The sequence below is a fragment of the Ochotona curzoniae genome, unplaced genomic scaffold (assembly GCF_017591425.1).
Source record: "Ochotona curzoniae isolate NIBS_2020 unplaced genomic scaffold, NIBS_Ocur_1.0 contig_1221, whole genome shotgun sequence".
Classification (NCBI taxonomy): Eukaryota; Metazoa; Chordata; class Mammalia; order Lagomorpha; family Ochotonidae; genus Ochotona; species Ochotona curzoniae.
This window is the reverse complement of record NW_024464993.1, coordinates 506160-528119: the sequence shown is the minus strand read 5'-3', so window position 1 is coordinate 528119 and position 21960 is coordinate 506160. Positions and strand designations below refer to the sequence as shown.

General features: G+C 56.9%; 2 protein-coding genes across 4 annotated transcripts; both read right to left on the bottom strand.

The window, feature by feature from the left end:
• Window positions 1-3243: 3243 nt before the first annotated feature.
• On the bottom strand, window positions 3244-14228 carry VARS2 (valyl-tRNA synthetase 2, mitochondrial). Of its 3 annotated transcripts, XM_040997012.1 has the most exons (30): window positions 14122-14228; window positions 13490-13716; window positions 13260-13341; window positions 13056-13156; window positions 12678-12799; window positions 12480-12546; window positions 12287-12384; window positions 11611-11692; window positions 11365-11484; window positions 10951-11062; window positions 10282-10370; window positions 9060-9150; window positions 8725-8852; window positions 8511-8614; window positions 8284-8365; window positions 7992-8068; window positions 7841-7910; window positions 7475-7580; window positions 7254-7324; window positions 6999-7124; window positions 6726-6830; window positions 6513-6581; window positions 6340-6418; window positions 6119-6246; window positions 5874-6026; window positions 4993-5199; window positions 4272-4383; window positions 3936-4111; window positions 3660-3788; window positions 3244-3555 (listed from the first exon to the last, which is right to left on the bottom strand). In XM_040997012.1, the coding sequence occupies exons 2-30, from the start codon at window positions 13691-13693 to the stop codon at window positions 3454-3456; spliced, it is 3192 nt and encodes a 1063-aa protein (XP_040852946.1). In that variant the 5' UTR covers window positions 13694-13716; window positions 14122-14228; the 3' UTR covers window positions 3244-3453. The 3 variants fall into 3 exon arrangements, with proteins under 3 accessions (XP_040852946.1, XP_040852941.1, XP_040852933.1); XM_040996999.1 differs by lacking the exons at window positions 3244-3555; window positions 14122-14228 and having other exon boundaries at window positions 3722-3788; window positions 3925-4111; window positions 13490-13768; XM_040997007.1 differs by lacking the exons at window positions 3660-3788; window positions 3936-4111; window positions 14122-14228 and having other exon boundaries at window positions 13490-13768.
• A 147-nt stretch (window positions 14229-14375) lies between these two features.
• GTF2H4 (general transcription factor IIH subunit 4) lies at window positions 14376-19769 on the bottom strand. Its single transcript, XM_040997024.1, has 14 exons — window positions 19576-19769; window positions 18898-19040; window positions 18270-18374; window positions 17807-17938; window positions 17523-17619; window positions 17346-17434; window positions 17016-17127; window positions 16828-16896; window positions 16572-16655; window positions 16202-16334; window positions 15853-15983; window positions 15633-15680; window positions 15029-15107; window positions 14376-14678 (listed from the first exon to the last, which is right to left on the bottom strand). The coding sequence occupies exons 2-14, from the start codon at window positions 19035-19037 to the stop codon at window positions 14506-14508; spliced, it is 1392 nt and encodes a 463-aa protein (XP_040852958.1). The 5' UTR covers window positions 19038-19040; window positions 19576-19769; the 3' UTR covers window positions 14376-14505.
• Between the last annotated feature and the right edge of the window lie 2191 nt (window positions 19770-21960).

Below are 21960 nucleotides of genomic sequence, written 5' to 3'. Positions count from 1 at the left end.
TCTGAGACAAGCCAGGGGTCTCTGGTCATCTCTCTTCACATATAGGCTGCAGGCCCTGCCCCATCTGCATTCTCTGACTGCCGGGTGCTTGCCGCCACCAGGGGCCCTTCTGCAGCATGCAGTGTCCTTGGGCCTGAGAGAACAGATGACACTTAGGGAAGAGGCAGGAAGGTCGCATGGGTCCCTGTGCCCCCAGCATGTGGGACTCTTGACCCAAGTGTCTGTCTATTGAACATAGATGTCTAGCATCATGAACGTGGGCCTCCCAGACCTCTGCTACTGACCTACAGTGACCTTAGCAAGCCACTTGTCCTCTCTGTGCATAGCTGCCTTGTTTTCTAAGGGCAACAAGCTAAACTCAGTGGGTCCCAAACTCCCTCTCCGCATCTGCCTTGAGCTTGCCCCCCTGAGAATCCAAGGGCAGGAGCACAGGAGCACTGACAAAGCTCAGGCCTGCCCCTGCCACCAAGGCCACACAGGCAAGAGGGAAGTTCCCACAGCCCAGCTCTCTCATCAGCAGCTGGGGCGGTGGGAGTCGGGGAGCAGGACACTTGGCTTGGTGCCAACCACCCCTCCCTTTTGGGCCCACATTCCTAAGCCCTTGGGTGGCAAGGATCCTGAAAATTAATACCAGTTAATAATTAATCCCCAAAGAGCCACAAGAGGCCCAAGTTTGGGTGGGGTTCAAGCACCTGCGGGTGGGACACCTTCCCAGCCCCGCTTTCCTTTCTGTTTCCCTCCCTGCCAAAGCAGGTACCCACCCCTTCCAGCAGGGAGAGCGAGAAGAGTGGACGCAGAGCAAAGCAGCCCTCTCCACTTCACTGAAGAGCCCAGCAAACATCCCTCTCCATGGCCCTCAAGACCATCCCTGGAGAACCAGAAAAGCCAGTTGCCTACAACTCCCCCACCAGTTCCACCAGGCTCCACTGTTGGTTGGGTCCATAGAGGCCACAGGATCACAGATCTCTCACAGGTGTCTACTGAGAAGGAAGGTACCTGCCATGGGGTATGGGCTACCCCTCTTCCTCCTCCTGACCCTCCTCGGCTGCACTTGTGGAGCAGGTGAGCGCTAGCAGGTTTATGCCTGGGTCCAGAGAAGATGGGGCTCAGGGGCGGGGGAGGCACTTCAGCTCTGTGCTCCTATAGATCCAGGCTGAACCTCCATATCCCAGAAGTCCTGGACAGGCACTAATGAGGAAGCCAGACTGCAGGGTTGCAGGGCGGGTGGTGGTAGAATTAACATGGCAGGGGACTGCTCCTGGCACTCTAAGGGACCCAGCCACAACTGCTACACTTCTGGATCCCAGGACCAGGCTTGACCTTGCAGCTGAGATTGAAGGAGTCTCTTCCAGCAGACCGCTCCTCTGACACACACTGGCCAGCCTTGCTTCACCAGGTACTTCTATGGGAGGGGAGAGAGCAGGGCCTGCCTCTGGGATATGGCTGGCCCACGGGTGGGAACCAGGAGCCAGCCAACTCACCCTCACAGCCTCTCTTTCGCCCAGCTCTGCCTCCTCCTGCAGCTCCCAGCAGGGACCAATGTCACCGTTCACCACACAGGACCCCCTCATCGCATGGCGTGCTAAACATGAGGGCCCCTGGAGCCTGTGCCCCCTTGGCCCTATGTCCTGGCTGGACCTCACCCTCCTTAGTGGAAATAAACCTACTGAACCCATGGCCTGACTCTGTGGGCTCACGTGCGCTGGGCTGGCTGGGGCACAGTGCTAGCTGCCCCTGCCTTTGACCCCAACACTGAGCAGAGGGGGTACTGGGAAGACAGCCTCCCTAACCCCGGAGTCAAAGGCCCAGAGGGAATCAGGGAACTAATTGGGGACCTACACACTCACAATCACACTTACCCCAATGGGAGCAAAGCCCATCGCAACACCTAAGGAGGAAAGGAAAGCAAACGAAGGCCAGATCTGCACTGTAGTCTCAACACCTGCCCACATGGTCACTCACTGCAACCCTGAATGTTTCAGAGCAGATGTCATTGTCCTTGCTTGCAGTCAAGGAAATGGAAGTCCAAAGAGGATAAGCTACTTGCCCTAGGGTTCAACAGTAGTGTAGACACTAGCAGACAGATGTCTTGGGTTCAAGATTTTATTTTTTTAAAGATTTGGGTTTTTTTTTTATTGGAAAGGCAGATTTACAAAGAGAAGGAAAGATCTTCCATCTACTGCTTCACACCCCAAGTGGCTACAATGACCATCCTCCACTGCCTTCCCAGTCCTTAAGCCAGGAGCTGTACCAGAAGTAGAGAAATCAGAATCCAGCTGGGTCCCCTACAGGATGTCAATGCCATAGGTGGAAGCTTAGTCTACTACACCATGGTACAAGCTCTACGTTTCATTCACTGATGAATCCAAGCATCCAGAACAGGACCCAGCACATGACGAGTGTCTAAGAAATGTTTGTTGAACTAGGTGGTGGCAGAAAATTAAGGAAACGTGGTGATGGAAGCTGGAGCAGATCTTGGGCTCAGAGGGCTAAGTGGGTCAAAAAGGCAGGAAAATCAGACTACCCAGAGTCCTGCACTGCTTATGCCCAGCAAAAACACAGGACAGAACAACCCCATCTTGTCCAAGGTTCCTTCAAATTTCAATAGCAACTACAACAGCTAGAAAGAGCCTCCTGAGTTAAACACATTGGGTGTGGGGAACCCAGCCCCAGGTGGCTCTGTCCGAAAGAGCTGCTCAGATCAGAGTATGGATTGGAACATGACTTGGGCACAGCAGAGCCAGGCCCTGAACAACCCTGGGATGAGGAAAGGTACTGGGGGCAAGTGAGAGTGTGACTCAGTCAGCAGCTGTGTGTATGGTTCTGGCACAGAGGATGGCGGCACAGGATGCAAGCCCTGGAGCACCTGCAGCTCTTCTGTGTGGAGGAAGTCCTTGCTTCTCTCACACCTCCGGGGCCAGGGCCAAGAAGCCAGAACGCTTCCATCTGGTGAGCAGCAGAGGTGGAAGGGCCCGCACCGCTGGGGCACCATCAGCGAGTCCCAAAAGCAGGAACAACCAGGGCCACACGCCCATGTCCTGCCTCTGGAAAGCACCTCCTTCCTGCCACGAGGCAGGCCTGGCCCAGCACCCACACCCTGTGAGGCCCTGGGCCTGAAGCTAAAAGGTGGGTACCTTGTCTTCTGTTAGGCCAGGTTCCCAGGAGAAAACTAGCAAAGGCAAGGGAGTCACCCCTGGGGAGGGGTGGGGAGGATAAAAGGACCACAGGCAGCCACGTTTGGGGATTTTCAGGTTTATTGACTCCTTGCTCCTGCACTTGAGGAGTATAAACGAACAGGTACATGTCAGCTCAGAGAGGCTGGCAGCCATGCGGATCACATAGTCAGCCTCTCCATTGACAATGAGGGTGGACCCCAGTCTCTGAAATCCCACATCAATCAGACAGTAGCTAAATCCATCTGTCCTTCAAAGACAGGTGTGGGAGGGTGGTCCATTAGGGCTCCGAGTTCCCAGAGCTGGGGGACTTGGCCATCAGCTGCTGGAGGTGAGAGGCCGCCTGGTCCAGCTTTGACAGCTCCAGCTGGAGGGCAGAAAGCTGGAGGGGGGCAACAAGGAAGTGAGGGTCCCGGGCCAAGGCCCCACCCCACTGCCCCCGGTTCCCTGCAGAGCCAGTTCCCAGCATGGCCTCCCCGACCTCACCCTTTGCTGCCGCTGGGCCTCTGCCACCCCATCTGCTGGACTCCGACCCTTGAGGCCATCCAGCTGTTTCTGCAGCTTTTGCCTTCGAGCAGCTAGTCGTGGCAAGTGGGTCTCGGGCTCCACTAGGCCCTAAGAGAAGATCAAGGAGTGAAGCTGGAACAGCTGTGCCTGCCCAGACTGTCCCTGTATCCTGAAGCCCCTTCCCCCTGTCACAGGACCCTGGCCCTCCCTCCACACACAGTCCCTGCTTGCAGCCCCCAAGTACCCTGTGGTCACCTGCAGCTCCATGTAGACCTCAGCGGTGTCACTGAGTGAGGCTTGGGCCCAACCAGAGGGAGCCACCGTACCCTGGGCTAAGAGGTTTACGGCCCCACAGTGAGCCAGGGTGCCCAGGGGTTCCAGGAAGGCCTGGAAGACATCTTGCTCTTGGGGCTCAGAACTCTGCAACAGCACTGGGAAAGGCAGGCAGGGAATCAGGGGCCCAGGCAGCAGCCACCTCCCTTGCACCCCACCCCTCCTGACTCTGGGGTCGGCCCTCAGGCACTCAGCCCCTTCTCCACCCCAGCCTCTCCTTCTTGTAGGCAGCCAGTCAGGAACTAGGAGCAGCCTCACCTCGGGGCCGGGCTTTGGTGAGCTGGTACGTGGCACGGAGGGCCCTCAGCACCTGCACAGCCTCCTGGATGCGGGAGAAGTGCTGCTCTAGCTCGGGCTGGTGCCAGTGCTCCTGAGGGGGTGCAGGGGACAGCCCAGAGTTGGCCAAAGGGCTCCGACAAGACTTGGTGACCCTGGCTCTGTCTTCAGTCCACCCACGCATCTCCCAGGGAGGCCACAGTCACTCCTTGGCACCACACACAAAGGGCACCCCCGGAGGGCCACGGCCAGGCGGTTGGAAGATTTTCAGTGGCCAGCAGCAGGTATGTGTGCAGGTGCCCTGACACAAAAGCCGACACCCACGGTGGGTTAAGGGTAAACTGCATCACTGTGAATTCAAGTCAAATCAGTATGAGAGATGCCAACAGCCACAACCTTCAAACGACTTTTGGGGGGACTTCATGGCATCTGACCTTCTGCAGTTATCTAGGCCGCCCAGACTCCTTGGGCACACTGTCCCTGACCTCCCCCAGCCCTGTCAGTCATGACATGGACTCCCACTGCTCTCTGTAGGCAGTCTCACGGGTGCTAAGCACCAGCCTAACAATGGAGCCCTGCTCTTGACCTCTAGGCCAACACAGCCCCTCAGGAGCCTAGTGTGAGCCCACCCTCCCACAGGCTCCACAGTAAGGCACAACCCCATGGCAGCCCCACCCCCACATACCATGTCCACAGGACTCACCAGGCTGCGGGCACTGGGGTAGGGGGCAACACAGATGCTGGGCGCAAGGGGGCCACTGGGCCTGGGGGGCAGCCTCTGCCAAAGCTCCTCAGCCAGGAAAGGCATGAGCGGGGCAAGGAGGCGGAGCCCGATGTCCGCGCAGGAGAACAGGACCTGAGGGGGGTCCTGCGGGCGGGGCGAGCGCAACAGCTGGGGCTTCACGGCCTCCTGAGGGACAGAGAGTGACTGGTCAGAGGCAGGTCCATGGCCACAGCCTTTGCAGCAGCTTCTCTGTCCTCTTCAGCTGACTGCGACACACCTCGGGGCTCACAAAGAGAAGTCTAGGGTGGTGCCACCAAGAGTGGGTGCATCAGATTTCCAGGGAAATGTGGGTTTGTTCATCAAAGGGGACAGTTTGTAATAAGATGGAGAGTCCTGAACCAAGGCAATGGCCCTGAAGCAGTGCCACCAACGTCACCAAGGGCAGGTGAATGTCCTCAGTGCCCGACCAAACCCACTGCAGCAGCTGCCAGGGCGTAGGGGGAGCTAGGCAGACGTGGTCACAGTGGTCCCCATACTGACTCCACCACAGAGCCCAGTGGGAGGAGCCTGGGTCTCTAACCGGCTGCTCACTCTTTTCCAGGCCCCACTTGACACCTGGCCTGCACCCCTCCCACTCCAAACACAGCAACTTAGAGACCAGGAAAACCACCTGACAGCTTTCTACAGTCTGTGCCCCACCCCCACCAGGTGCAGAGAGCCTGCAGAAGCCAGGCAGAGGGGACTCCAGCCCTCCCCTGTCCTTTCCTGGCACATGCAGGAGCTCATTGCCGTGGGGACCCCAAACTCAAGAGGAGTCGAAAGCAGGAAGTAGGTGGACTGAAGTAGTAAGACGGACTCACGAGGTAGACGTCACAAAGGTTATGCAGCCAGAAGTGGTGCAGGGCGTGGGTGGCGAGCGAGAGCTCCTGTGTGAGGAAGCTGCGCTCACACTCCTGGGCGGTGCGGGCCAGACGACTCAGGATCCAGGCATCCATGGGGGAGGCGGGGCACAGCTGAAGCGGGGTGGGGAGGGGGCAGCACTGAGGAGCTGGACGTCCACCCCCAGCCACGTTTCGCCAGCCCACACCTCCAACCCCACTGTTACCTCCTCTGCAGGTTTTGGTGTGAATTCCTCCCCCAGGACGTTGAGGATGAAGCGCAGGGCATTCCAGATCTTGTTGCAGAAATGGCGGCAGCTCAGGACCTCTGAGACTGACAGGTGCAAGTCGCCCCCTGGAAAGGAGAAAATGAGGAGGAACGGGGTCTGCGCAGGACGGGGAGCCAGCATAGGAAGTCCCCAGCCCAGCACCTCTCAGTCCGGCTTACCCAGGGCTCCATGGGAACACAGTGTGAAGCGCAGGGCATCGGTCCCACACTCAGGGATCCCATGAGGAAAGTCCTTTTTCTGCAACCACAGGGATAAGGGCAGCACAACTGAGGCAGCCAGCCACAGGCCACAAGCCTGGGTTCCGGGGGAAACCCGGGTAGGACAGCCTTACCTGCGTGGCGGCTGCAATGGCCAGCTCCGCAGGGTCTAGGTTCCCATCTCTCAGCTTCTCCTGTAGCACCTAGGGGTGGGAAGGAGGCTGCTGGCCTGGTGGGAGCCCAAACCTCCCCAGGCACCCTCCACTGTCCCCACCCTCCATCCCTCCCAGCTGCTCCTTTCCTTAGATGCCACCCCACCCTCAAGCCTGAGCCTTCACCATCCTCACCTGCAGCTCCACCCCTCTGATGATGTCCCGTGGGTCCAGCACATTCCCCAAGGACTTGCTCATCTTCCGGCCCTGCCCGTCTCGGACCATGGAGTGCAGAAGCACCTAGGGGTTTGGGGTATATGAATGGGGACGGGCAGAGGGGACTGCAGGAGCCTTTGTTTGGAGGGTCCCTTGAGATCTTGGGTCTCTACACACAAAGGGATCAGGATAGGAAGGTAATAAGAAACATGGAAGGCTGGGATTGAGTCTGCTCATCTGGGGGGCTGATACCTTGCGAAAGGGGAGCTGCCCTGTGAGCTGGGTCCCCAGCATGACCATGCGGCCCACCCAGAACAGCAAGAGGTCACTGCCTGTTTCCATAAGCGACAGCGGGTAGAAACGAGCCAGGTCTGGGGTCTGGAAAGAAGAGGCAGAAGGTAAGAGGCCAAGCTCCAGGGCCTCAGCTCTTCCTGAGACCCTGGGACCCAACTATCTCCCTTCCCCTCAACACCCCATGGCCACTCTTGTCCCTCCCAACCCACTCACTTCCTGGGGCCAGCCCAGAGCAGCAAAGGGGAAGAGAGCCGACGAGAACCACGTGTCCAGGACGTCAGGGTCTGGGGAAGAAAGCAGGCAATGGGGAAACTGCCCTTAAGATCGCTGCCACCCGCCCACCCTAAGTCACAAGCAGGAGCCTCACCTGCCACTCCACCCCTGGCTTCTCTGCCCCACCTTCTCCAGCTCAGACTCCCTCCCCAGACACTCACCCCTCTCCAGGGTCAGCTCTGCTCCAGGTCTCCCCATTAGGGCAGCTGCTAGCTCTCTGGCCTCGGCCTCCGTCCGCCCAACCACCCAGCAGTCCTGCCTGTCGCCCTGCAAAAGTACGTGTGGAGGGAGGGGGCAGGGCAGTAAGGAAGAATGAAACAAGTGTCAGTGTACTTGACCTCCACATTGCTCACATAGGTCTCAGTGCAGCAGCCCCTCTGGACTGAGCTGGAGCCTGCAGACCCCCACACTCTGGCCCCTTTGCCCCTCAGTGGGTTACATAACTATGAGCGTGAAGTGTGCTAGCAGAAGAGGGCAGAGGTCCTTCCCACCAAGCCCAACCATCCCACCAGCTCCCTCCTGCTGACCTTGGCCTCCACGACCTGGTAAGCTGGAATCTGATGGCCCCACCACAGCTGCCGGGAGACGCACCAGTCCCTGCCAGGACAAGAGTGATGGCTTAGCATGACCGGGGGTCCCCTGTCTCAGTCATCTCCATGGGCACCCCTGCCCCCTTACCCAATGTGGGCAAACCAGTGCTGCCAGTTCTTCTGGTGGAAGGCGGGATTGAACTCCAGGGCCCCAGACTCCATAGCCTAGAGGGAGAGGGTCTTCAGATGGGCTTCCCTTCCGAATGCAGTCCCACGCCTCTGGCAGTGGGATGGGAAGCCTCTGGAGTGTCACTAAGACCCAAGCCAACCTTCTCCCAACTCCACAGGTCCCAACCTCTCAGCTTCTGCAGCCACAGAGATTTCTCTGGGTCAAGTGGCCCCCTACCCTGGGCCCCAGCTCCTACTCACAGACGTCTCACCTTGGCAGCTTGGTCCCCCATTTCCCGGCAGCGGACAAACCACTGGCTCTTCAGCAGGTATTCCACCACATCCCCCGACCGGCTGCAAGGGACATGTGGTGAGCCCGGGGCAGGGGCCCCTGGTCCTGACGACATGGCAGTGACTACAACCGGCGCAGAACTTGCATTCGGGTGTGGGGGTACAGGGTCCTTCCCACGGCCACCCAAGGCTACCTCCACAGGGATACCTGCAGACAGGCAGCACCATGGGGTGGCTCTGAAGACCCCGGAACAGGCCCCGCTCCTGCAATGCAGACACAATCTTCTCCCGGGCCACAAACCGGTGAAGGCCCTGGAGACAGAGGGGCAGCCGCTGAGATGAAAGCCTCCAGGCAATAAGGAGAGTGGGAGAGTGGAGAAGGGCAAGGACACCCAGCCGCCCACCCCACCAGGAGGTGCCACCTGTAGCCAGTCCCCACAGAGGGGTGTCATGGTGCCATCCTCCGCAATGGCACTCTGCGGGCACAGGCCATGCCGGGTGCCCATCTCAGCGTCGGCAGGACTGTGAGCTGGTGTCACCTTCACGGCCCCTGAGGGAACACAGCTGTGAGCAGCTGGACTTGACCCTGGCTTGTGCTTTCCTAGGTGCCTGCCCACTGCCCTGCCTGCCCCTCTGCTCTGTCTAGGCTTCCTGTCTGCCCCACTCCCTGTTTACATTTCGTGGTCTCACTTTCCTCCTCCTCCCAAATCCCACGTACATACTTCCTCCCTCCCCAGGCCCTTGACCGCCCACTTACCAGTGCCCATTTGCGGTTGCACTGCAGGGTCGGTGATGACAGGGAGAAGCTGCCCTGTCAACGGGTGACGAAGCTGTCGCCCATGCAGATGCTGGAGAAAAGGAGAAGGATGAGGGACAGACCCATGGTGGGGGATGGAAAGGTCTGGGGTGGGGTGTGAGGACCCTGGGAACGAGAGTTGGAAAGCAGCAAGGAAAGAATGGGAATCAAGTCACCAAAGTGTTCCTGAAGTGGCCAGAGGACACATATTTTAGGCTTTTGAGACAAATACACTCTACCACTGTAGCAGTTAAAGAATATATACCAGGCCAGGATTGTGGCACAGTGGGTTGAGCCACCACTTACAGTGCCAGCATCCCCTATGGGAGTGCAGGTTTGCTGCTTCACTTCCAGTCCAGCTCCCTACTAACATGTCTGGGAAGGCGGCAGAGGACAGCCTAGATGCCAAGGTCCCTGCTACACATGTGGGAAACCTGAATGGAGTTCCAGGCTTCAGGTTGGCCCAGACTTAACTCGGACTTTCTAATGAATGAGAAAGTAAATCTTTTTTGGAAAGTTCATGAAGGATGCAATTAAAAGTGATTTTTGAAAAAGAGTTTACATTTTTAAGGGAAAAAAAGGAAGGGTACATGGTGGTACTGCAGGTCAGTCCTCCAACTGTAGCATTGACACCCCAGCTGCTCTACTTCTGATCCAGCTCCCTGCCAGCCAATGGCCTGGGAAAGCAGCTGACGACAGTCCAAGGCTTTGGGACCCTGTATCCATGTGGGAGACCTGGAAGAAGCTTCTGGATCCCAGCTTCGGACTGGCCCAGCTCTGGCCACTATGGCCATGCGGTGAATGAATCATTGGATGGAAGAGCTTTCTCTCTGTGTGTGTGTCTCTCTCTCTAACTCCACCTTTCAATTATGACAAAATCTTTTAAAAAAAATTATACGCACAACAGCGGCCATAGACGGTACACAAACTAATGAACACAGCTCCTACAGACATAGGCCCTGGGCCTGGCTTGGTCTATGGATCACAGTTTGTTACCCACTGATCCAGAGATAAAGTAGGTTACCAGGAAGAGAAAGGTACAACAGCAGAGCCAGAGGCTGAGCTGAGACGCAGAAAGTCTTAGGAAAAGGAAACAGGTGCAAGAGAGAAGGAGCCCCTACCATGGAGGGAAGGGAAGGGAAAGGAAAGGGCACAGGGGAAGTGGGGTCTACACGTGCATTACTGTGTATCGGGAGTCGTCAGGATGAACGGCCACAGCCACATCTCCAGGCAACGTCTCCGGCCTCGTGGTGCTCACCACAACCTCCACATCTGAAGACAAGCATTCGGGCACTGAGAGCTGCTATCCACTTTCCCCGGGCCTGACACTGCGGCAGCCTAGAGCAGGCCCCAGAAGTGACGGTGCTGTGCACAGGAGCCTGGGGGCTCCCCAGAGCTCAGGACTTGGGTGGTGGTGCTAAGGAACTCCTGAATAACAGAAGCAAGCAGGGATGGCACCCAGAATCCTGCTGGGTGCCCAAGGGACATACTCAGGTCCTAGCCACACACACCATGCACTCTTCAGGCTAGTGCCAGCCCCACTTACACACAACCTGCTCAGCTCCCACTCACCTGTCATCACCCTCCTCTGGCCTCTATAGAACCCCTCCCACGCAAACTGCACTTTACAACAGACCACCCAGATGGCAACAGCTTGCAGGATCCCACTGACCTCACGAGGGGGCGGCAACCAGTGCCTTGTTCTCGCCTCCCCAGGACACCCAAAGTGAGTGTCCGTGGCCTCACACACACTGCCAGGGTTCCCACAGACTGATGGGCTGTCTCAGCAGCCCAACCTGGGCTCCAGGAAACAAGGGACACCCGGGTAAGCCTCAGGGAGGCAAACACTTACCAGGCTCTCCATCCACAGGGAAAGCGACAGAAAAGAGAAGGCCGAAGGACACCGGGGTGGGGCAGCCGGGCAGTTGCAGTTCTGTGCGGCCAGGCAGAGCCCTGCTCTCCACCTGCAGGGGGCCAGGAGGCTGGGTCGCAGCCAGCCACTGGGAGCACGTGGGAGCCACCTCCCTCACCTCTCACCCCACTTCCGTGCAGTCACAGGAAGAACATGACATGACTTCTCATTTGATTTTTTTAGCATATCCATCTTCCCTGACTTACCGATTGAGGAAGCCAGCCTTAACTAAACTTGACAGCCGGCCAAGAGCCATGGGTTCAGATTCAAGCATCTGGCTCCGGAACCAATGTTAGTCACCTCTTGCTCACCCTGTCCAGGAGTTCTCACCTCCTGCTTTTCTCCCTGACTCACCTCTATGTCAGAGATGGCTGATCTTAGGGCGCACGACCAGTTGACAAGCTGACGGCTTCGGTACAACAAGCCTGCCTTGTGGAGCCGCACAAAAGCCTCAGTCACGGCCAGCGAGAAGCCCTGGAATGAGCCAAGTATCCATATCTAGAGCTCTTCACAGCCAAGCACCCACCCCAGGGTCCAGCACTCCCATGCCTGCAGCTCACTAGGCACCCCAAACCCACACAGGCCAAAGGGGACACTCACCACGTCCATAGTGAAACACTCTCGGTCCCAAGCCAGGGAGGCGCCCAGGGCACGCAGCTGCTCACAGATCTCGCCCCCTTTCCTGTGCCCAGAGACATTCCATCAGCAAGACACCCAGAGCATCCCCCATGCCCAACACCCCATGTCCCCGCAAGCAGTGGCCAGGTGATAGAGGACAATAAGGTGTGATGGCACTGAGCCAGCCCCTAGATGCTGATGGAGCCAGACCCAGGCTGGGGCTCACTGCCACACTGAGAAGCCCAAGGGCCCACAGGGACACAGCATGGCAGCCACCTTGTGGAAAATTAAGAAATTTTCCCTCCTGCCTGAAGACAACAGGCAGGGAGGCATGAGGGCAACTTTATGGGATCAGAAGGGTGGCAACGAGCAAGTGGGAGAGGCAAGGAAACTGACATTTAACAAGGGAAAATGGGTCAGCAGAGGCAAAAAAAAAAAATATGTGTACATCTACACATGTATACACACACATGTGTGAACACTCTATACACACACAGGACTGGTGACCCCACCACACACCAAAGGGCTCTAGCACGTCTTTCCCAGAGGAGACTGGGCCACCCCACGAAGGGCCAGGGACTCCAAGGGAGGACAACAAGTGCTGGGGAGCAGGGCATCAGCTGGCGACTTGGCCCCCGCAGCCCTGCCCCACACTCACGCCTCCTTCCACTGCCACACGGCCCTGAGAAAGTCCTCCCGGCTCAGCTCATGCCTCCTCACACCCTGCTCCCTCCACAGCTGCTTCTCCACTACGGTCTGCAGGAAGATGAGTGCCAAACAAATAGACCGAGGCTTCCCTGGGACGAGAACCTGCTTCCACCCAAGGGAAGGAAAAAGGTGACAAGGTCTACCTGGGTAGCAATTCCTGCGTGGTCGCAGCCAGGAACCCACAGCACCTGATCTCCTCGCATACGGTGCCTGCAACGGAAGCAGCCTCACCTAAGCCCGTGGGACTAAGTCTCCCTTACTCCTGCACCCTCTACTGCCCCTCCATACCTGCCACCCCAACCCCTACCCCGAGAATACTGCTATTCCTGGTCCCCTCTCACCAGCGCACGAGGGCATCCTGGATGGCCACTGTGAGTGCATGGCCAATGTGCAGGGAACCTGTGACGTTGGGAGGTGGGATACACATGGAAAACGTCTCCCCCGTGGACTGCGGCAGCAGGGCCTAGGAGGAGGACAGCGTCAAGGCAAAAGGATGGCGATTCCCTGGATGGACAGCGCCCTCTGGTGTCCACAGAGCAGAAAGACTCTAAGGGAACCGGCCTGCAAGTCACAGGCAGGACAGAACTGATGAGGAAGGGAGGAACCTGCCCAGGGAAATCTGTGCAGACACCAGGGGCCTGAAGACAAGCCAGGCAGTGTGAACTGGGGACACCCTGAGTACACACACCACACATCCCTGCCCGGCGCCAACTACTAACCTGATATTCTGGCTTGAAGAAGCCCTCTCGCTCCCACCATGAGTACCAGGCAGCCTCAACATACTGAGGGCTGTATGCTGATGGCAGAGGGCCCGAGACATCTGTGGGAGCAGAAGGGAGCTCCACTACCTACTCAACTTTCCCCTCAGGTTGTACTTCAGCAACAAACACGTGAGACACCAGGTCTGGGAGCTCCCTAGTTACCTTTCTTTGTCCCAGGTTCTGTAGGGACTTCATACAGCACCACCTCCTTAGGGCTCCAGGCCTTACTGGATTCAGCAGGTGTCTGCGTTGGGGAGCAAGGGGGGAATGCCAACAGAAGGAGGGACTTGCAGTTCCCGGTATGGTCCAGCCATCTGATCCCTGCCCTTGCCTCCTCCAACGCCCTCCGACCGTCTCGGGGACCCGTGTTCAAGGTGTTCCATCCCCCTGACCTTGCTCTCCCCGGCTATCCCGGCCTCCAGCGCCGCCTGCTTCTCTCGCAGGCGCTTTTGTTTGGCCTCTCGGTTCCTCCGGGAGATGGGAGAGCCATGATGGGGTTGCGACTGTGTAGAAAGGGGACAGAGCCTGCGGAGGCCCCGCGAGGACCTGAGACCCCAAAGTGATGGTCTAAGGGAGGCCAGAGGCAAATGAGGCATCAGGAGTGGACAGGGGCCACGATCTGTTCCAGAGAGACGGAGCACAGGGAGAGGATGGGGGACTGGGGGCAGAGCGCAGCCCCCCACGCCTCCTCCCCTGCACGTGCAGCCCCGGCTAGCACCAGCCTGGTCTCCTACACATCTATTCCCTGCTACACGGCTCCTCCTCGTCCAGGTGGATTAGAGCACGCAGTGTAGGCAGGGGCTCCAGTAGGGAGGGCAGAGTCTCCGTCCCCGTGCTTAAGCCTCTCTGCGATCGATCCGGCGCAGGGAGCTGACGGACGCCGGCGTGAGGGGCCGACCAGGTGGCGCAGCGCGGTCGCCGCCATCTGAGTCGGGCGCCCTCGGCAATGTCCCCAGCCCCGCGCGGCCGGCCGCCCGCCCTGGCCCCGCAGCACCTCCCACAGGCCGCCCCGGCGCGCGCTCACCGGCGACCCCAGCGCTATCCCCGGGCGCCCCGCGGCGGCGGCTGCAGGGACGCGGGACCGCAGGGAACCGGGCCCGGGACGAGATCCGCGGCCACGCTACTCGCGGAGACCAGCCATTCCCCGCCGCGCGCACTGCGCCTGCGCCGGCCTCGGCCCACCCCTTCCTCCCGCGGCCCAATGGCGGCCGGCGCCCGGAGGAGCGCGCTCGCGCTGAGGAACCTGGCCGAGGGGCCCGGGGCCGCGGACTTCACTTCCATAACTTTATTGGATACGAAAAGTCCCGATACATAAATTAAAAAACAACAACAACAACAGAAAACACCTGAGTTGTAAGGTCGCGCCCGCCGCCCCGCCCGGTCCCGCCCCCTCGGGTCCGGGTCTCTGTCAGGAACTGTGCTTCTGCCGCTTCCAGAAGCGCTTCACGTCGCTGTGCCCGGCCGGGGTCACCACCATGAGCCGCTTGGCCGAGTTCTCGAAGAGCAGCACGCCCAGCTCCCGCGCGTGGGCCAGCAGCAACTCAAAGTCCACTTGCGACAGGAACTGGTTGTACAGGACGCCTGGGGTGTGCAGGACGGGGTGGGGGTAGAGAGTGAGGCGGGGGGTCTGTGCACCCTCGGGGGGGTCACCACAACGCTAGCCTGGTCCAAAAGGCAACTAGGAAGCCCAGGAATGCTCTCCACAACCAGACACATGACTGTGGGTTACCCTTCCCACTCTCCATCTCCTAGCCAAATCCAAACTGTCCTGACCGTTCCCCGCTACTGACTCATCCCCCAGTCAAGTGTCTTGCCAGCCATCCTCCCTCCCTCCATGCAGTGGACAAAAAGTAAACTACAGCTAGTGGAGGCGGAGCTAGCTGCCCCTCCAGCTGCCCCTCCGCTGGCCTTGGCTACCAGGAGCCACTCACCCTCAGTAAAGCGGAGTCTGTCCCTTTCCAGCTCCCACAGGCGAATCTGGTCTGTGATGGTGGGGGGCAGCACCGGGGTCTGTAGCGACAAAGGCCGGCTGTAAGGTTTCAAGAATACTGGCCCCTGGAGCCCAGCATGATGCCTTGATTGGCTAACCCTTCCCGTTCAAGCACCAGGATCTCATATGGGCACCAGTTCATGTCCTGGCTGCTCCACTGCCCATCCAGCTCCCTGCTTATAGCCTGGGAAAGCAGTTGAAGATGGCTCAAAACTTTGAGACCCTGCAACTCTGGGAGACCTGGAGGAGGCTCCTGGCTCCCAGCTTCATATCAGCTCAGCTCCAGCCACTGAGGCCATTTGGAAAGTGAATTAGGGGATGGAAGATCTTGCCCTGTCTCTACTTCTCTCTGTAAATCTGCCTTTCCAATAAGAAGGAATAAACCTTTAAAAATAAAAACTTCTACCTGAAAAACAAACAAAAATAACGGCCCTTGAAGACATCCCCCAGCCTCCCCACATGGTACCCGCATTGGGGAATTTCTTCCAGCATTTCACAGCTAATTGCCAGGGACTGTCAGCTGAGGCCTCCTGGTGCCGGTTTACCTGTTTGAGCATCACTGGGTGGGCCCTTGTCCTCAGGAAATGGATGATCTACAGAGACACAGGATGGCAGGAGGACTTGAACAAGAGGCAGGACAACCAACTAGGTTGGGTATGCCTAGTGCTCTGCTCAGATACCCCCACCACTGCCTGGGTACCAGACCCAGGACCAGCCCCAGCCCTTTGTGACATGACCTGCCCTGCTTCCCTGGAGCAGGAATACCTGCTGGGCTGTGATGCCGCTGGCAATGGCCTGCTGCACGCTCTCGCGGGTCACCTGTGCCACCACCATGTTGGGGAAGCGATAGAGCATCTCGGAGAAGAGGGCGATGAGTGCTATCTGCAGCTCTGACTCTGACCCGGGGAAGGAGAGAAGGTAAGCACTAGTCTTGGGGAGCACACGCGACACGTGGGATGGTGAGCACCAGTCTCAGGGGACACACGTGACATGTGGGACGGTGAGTACCAGTGTCAGGGACACACGTGACACTTGGGACGAGCCATGTAGAACTGTTCCCTCCTTTGCGCCCCCCATCACCACCTGCTCTCCCTGGCCCTGCAGCCATCCGCACCTGTGTAGGCATACAGCCGGTAATTGGTTTCCACAACGATGAAGCCTGGCTGGTGCACAGTGCCCCCTACCCCCGAGACACCTGAAGAGAGATTGATGGCCAGGCGTGTGGGGTAGTACCGCCGAGATTTCCTCTAGGAAAGGCAGAAGGGGAAGATCAAAATCCTGTGTCAGGTGTCACAGCACTAATTCCTGTTCTGTGACAACTCCCACCCTGCACACAGAATCTCAAGTCCCAACTGCTCTCTCACAAGGGACCCAAGTCTTCAGGAATGGCAACTATTTCTGGCTCCTGCTTCATGACCCCACCTCGCCTCGAAGGCCATGGCAACCCAGCACCTACTACAAGTCGCGTTCCTGGGCATTCATACCTTTCTCTGGAAGACAAGCCCAAACTCACGCAGGTGCTGCAGGAAGTTCAACAGAGAGTCACTCATGCCCTCCACAGAATAATCCTGGGGAGAAGAAAGGAGCCGGGTGTCCAAACACATCCACCCTCCCTTGCCCACCCCGAAACACTTCCTCCTCCTGCTCCCATGTCTGGTCACTGTGCATACAGTCCTAGCCTCTCACTCTATCACCCACACCCTGCCTTCCCTTTCCATCTGCCTCTCAGCCCCTGCTTACCTTGCCGAGAGTGGAGAAGCTGAGCTGGAAGAGGAAGGACAGAATCTCCACGAGGTCCATGCCCCGGCTCTAGGGAAAAGGAGATACATATAAAGGAAGGGGTGGGAGGGAGCAAACGGAAGAGAGGAGTTCTCTGGGCACAGCTCTTAGAGCTGAACACGCCAGCAGGTGGTCCCTGGCTTCCTCACCTGGGCTGTCTGCAGGTACTGCAACATGAAGTACCAGAGCTGGGCAGGGGTGTCCAGCAGCAGAAACTGAAAGCCAGCAGAAGTAATGCAGGGTGGCTCTCCTGGTTCTGAACTGGAGGCACAGAGGGGCGATGGGGGGAGTTCAGGCAGAGAAGGGCTGCTGCCTCCACCTGCACTCTCACGTTTCAGCCCTGGGGCTTGGACAATGCTAGATTCACCTTTCCTTTTTCAGCCACCTCCCTCCAGTCCTGACCCACCACAGATGCGCTTCTCAAGGACCCCAAAGAGAGATGGCAAAGCAGGGAGTTGCTGGATCTCTGGCTGCCTCACCTCTTCATGAGCCCAGCTTGACTGAGCAACTGGGCCAAATCCTGGCTGACAGCGGCACTGGGGGAGCCCACCATGAAGTGCAAGACCACCTGTGGAGCAGAATAGAGGGACTGAGGCATCCAAGGGCCACAGGGCCACGACAGCACGCACAGGACACCCAGAGCCCTAGGTCCTTACCTCCCAGCGCTCCTCTGCATACTTGTCCAGGGAGGGGACATCCCGGGCGTGCTTGTCTGGTCCCAGCTGACTTGTGTCATCAGACCAGGCCTTCCCCCTAAAGCCAGGATGTGCTGAGAGTAAAGACCCCCTACCTCTGCCCCGGCTGCCCCTCTGCCCACATGGGGACACTTCCTACCCCATGCTGCAGTTCTCAAAGACAGAACCCACAAAGAGCCGCCATGTCCAGGAGCAGGATGAGCAGTTACCCTGGGCTGGCTTAGGAAGAGATGGCAGTGACATACCCACCCAGAAGGGCAATGCGGAGGTTCTGGCGGAAGATGGGGTTGAGGATGAGGCCCTGGAGGCCGCCGGGGAGCAGCTGGGTGTGCCAAATGCGGAGGCCACTCAGCAGCCCTGTACTTTGCTCCTGAGCCCTGTGACAGAAGCAGAGGAGAGTGCTGAGCAGGTGTGTCTGAAGAACAAAACCAGGGAGCCCCAGAAAGGACCCCCATTTCTGCCTTTTCTTGACCAATTCACAGATTGAAGCCAGCACCTTCTGAGTAAGAGCTTCAGAAGCTTGCCACAGACATCACAAAAAACTCTCCAGGTGGGAAAACACAGCACACAGCCCAAGTGTACTGCTGAGCTCCGTGGTGCACCCATGACTACTTCCTCTCTGTGTTCCACTGAACAACAGTTTGACAAGGCTAGCTGGGACGAGGTCTGTGAGCTCCTCAGGTGACCAAGGATGCAGTGGGGACTCACTTGCTGAACTCCTTCTTCACCCACAGGGCTACTGCAGCTTGTGGCAAAGGCTGCTCCAGGAACAGCATGCGCATCACCCAGTTCTTAGCCAGAGACGGGAGCTCTCTGCAGAGGTTAGAAGTCAAACGTTAAGATCTGAGGCTGCCCCAACTGCCTCTCAAACATCTCAGAGGCAGGTGTGGTTGGTGGTATAGGGAGTAAAAGCCACTCACTGCCTGTGGTACTACTAGTTTGAGTCTCAGCTGCTCCACTTTCCATTCAGTCCCCTGCTAATGGGCCTAGAAAAGCAGCGGAGGATGGCCCAAGTCCTTGGAACCCTGAATCCACTTAAGAGACCTGGAAAAAAGCTCCTGGCTCCTCCTGACTTTGGACTGGTACACTCCTGAATATTGTAGCCATTTGGGGAGTAAGCCAGTAGATGGAAGATCTCTCTTCTCTCTCTGTTACCTTTACCTTTCAAATTTAATAAGTAAATCTTAAAAAAAAAAAAAAAATCGGTCTCTCATGCTATGGAATAATTCCCAAGTCCCACTAGCCTGCTAAGTTTCTGCCCATGATAACGGATTCCAGTCTTCATGGCATTACATTTCCCCACTAATCCCTGCCAGCCCAGATGGGGACTCCTTACCTAAATACAGCCAGACAGGTGGCAGGGTGCCCATACAATCGATCCAAAACCCCAGGGCTGAGGCTCCCTAGGAATTCCTGCAGATTCCTGCATTGTAGATGCACCCGGTTCAATCCACCCCTTGAAGGGGTACTCTCCATCACCTGAGAGAGGCAAGGGTTAAGCCACATACCCCACAATCCACGCCAGAGTCCCCCATTCTTCATTTCTCATGCTGATACCAGATCCCTCAGTCCACACAGTAATATCGTTTTGTTTTGTGGTTTCCACTCCCGGCGCTTATCTCCTCCTGTCTCTCCTAGCATGATCCCCACCTCCCACCCCACCTTCTTTCCAATCTCCTCATCCCAATTTCCAAGTGAAAATGGGGCTGGTAATTGTGTTTTTATGCCTTGCCTCATCCTTATCTAAACATTAGCCAGGAAACTTGTTTGAGCCCAAACCTCTCTCTCTCCACTCCTTCGCCAGTTACCCATTCCCAGTCAACTTCTGCGAGGTGTAACTCTCCCCTCCACGCCGCTCAGATCCAAATCCACCACTTTCCACTTTGTTTCCAGCTGACTTCACCCCCTTCACCCTGATCCACACCGCCCTGTCTCTTAACTTCTCTATTTTCCTGCCATTCCTCGCCTCTCTTCTCTCCTACCTCAACTTACCCGCCCTCCCGGACCCCCTCACCACTCTGGGTCGATCCCCCTCTCTCGTTCCGAGTCTCGAGCCGACGTTTAAACGGACCCAATGTCCCGGAGAGAGGGGAAAAGACTGTGGGGAAATGGGAGAGAAAGATACAGACACCAACGAATGACTTCACAGGTCGCAACCCAGAATGGAGAATTTAGAAGGAAGAGGAGTGAGAAAGGCAGGCTAAGAACAGGCAGGCGATGCACTCGTGGGCCGCGGGGCATACTGGGAGTCCGAGTCTTGTCCTTACACGCCCCCGAGCAAACTGGAGAGCCTCTAACTACAACTCCCGAAAGGCACCGCGAGGAGCCGGGAGGCGGCAGGTTGCCCTTTGAGAGGGCCGGGCCATGTTGTTCCGGCGTTCTCTCCGCCCACGCTATTAACGGCGCTTCTAACTCGCGTCGTCAGGAGGCGGGACTTGCAGAGAAGTACGCCCGGAGCCTTCTGGCAGAGGGGCAGTCCTGGGTGGGGAAGCAGGTGGAGACTACAGAACCAGATTTTTCGGGGTCCAGTTGTCCTTGCTAAAATTGGGATTATGCACGTCCCAGGGAACTTTCGCGAGTCGGAGCTGCTACCATGATCCCATGCGCCTTACTTGACACGCGAGTACTCAGTATTCAGTAAGTGTTAGTGTCGTTGTCCAGAGCACTTCCAATTCTTAGCTAGAAGGTCGTGGTAAACATTTTCTAAAGAAATTATTTGAAAAAATAAATTATTTGCTAGGGGCTGGCATATGCCGCCATCTGCCAGGCCTGCCATCACATATGGGCTCCTCCGGCTGGAATGGGAGGGGGCAGGGGGCCTTAAAAGATTGCATTTACAAGTAGATGTGAGATCACGTCCCTAGTACGTACTGCACAGAAGAGATCCGTCTGCACTTGAGAGCATCAGTGGATATGACCGAGACTGGGGAGACTGCTGAAGGGCCAGCAAGGTTGACCAGAGGCCACTGCCCCATATGGTTGTCAGCATGTGACAAAGTCTGTGTGGCAGGAAGAACTGAGGGCCCTTTGGGGTGAGGGGAATGTATATGTTGCTCTTTAAAATAAAACTTTTTGGGCCCGATGCGATGGAGTAGCGGCTAAAGTCCTCACCTTGAATGCACCGGGATCCCATATGGGTGCCGGTTCTAAACCTGGCAGCGCCACTTCCCATCCAGCTCCCTGCTTGTGGCCTGGGAAAGCAGTCAAGGATGGCCCAAAGCCTCAGGACCCTGCACCCACATGGGAGACCTCGAGGAACTTCACCCAGACCCCCTACATAGGATGTACACTGCAGGTGAGGATTAACTTGCTGCACCACTGTGCCGGCCTTTCAAGTAAAACTTAAAAAAAAAAAAAAAATCACTGTGCTGCAAAGCCAAAAACAAACCAGAGAGCAGTCAGACAGATATGAGAGTTCCCAGCTGGGAGACTGCTGCAGTGGTCCAGACAAGATGGAGGCAGTATGCCAGGAGGGCCTAGAGAGAGGCAAGTTCCAGGGAGAGCTGGGAGCAAAATCAACAGGACTTGTACTGGTTGGATTTGTATGGAGGAGGATGTCAGGGTGACAGCCGTGCAGCTGAGTAGATTATGATCTGCCAAGACTGAAGTTCAAGTGAGCCTCTGGTGGTTACACAGGTCTGGAGCTTAAGGGAGAGTGTGGGCTCCAAGCCTCAGGAAGTATAGGCTCATTCAGTGTCCTCATTGCTCACCATTCTGGGTTCTGGCCTCTGAACTCAAACCTGTCCGCGTGCCCACAGCACACAGTGGTCTGTCTGACTTGTGGCTGTTTTAGCAGGACCTGGATCCGGAGGGCCTTTTACCTCGGCCTCAGATTAAATCAGCTTTGTTGTTATCCTCTTGCTCAGCTGTGACTGTCACCAATCAAAATCCAGCAGTTTTCACATAAATTGCTGGCAAGACAGCTCTGCTTGGCCAGTGCTTGCATTTCCCAGCTCACCTGAGCCCCCTGTGGAGGCCTTTCATGGAGGTTGCAGCTCTTCCCTCCAAGTCTCAGGGATAATTCAGATTCTTGGTTCTGGCTCCAGCCAGGCCACTCACGCCTCCTGGGTCCCCTGCACATTTAATTATTCTAATCCAGGAATTTTCCATCTGGCCTCTACATACCCATTTTTACTAACCTCTAACTGAAAGTTAGCATTTCCTTCAACTATATCTAATGGGCAAAACCCAAATAGTATAACCAGTACCTGTAACTTGTCATTAATAAATGCCATAGCCATTTTTACAAGCTACTGTCTTTGTAGAAACCTCAGAATACCATTCACGGTCACCACCATTTGGCAAAGATCTTGTTGTAAGATCTTGTTAAATATATTAAAAAAGGAAGTATATTACTCTACCATAATTCCTTACCAGCTTGGTAAGCTTATAAAAATTG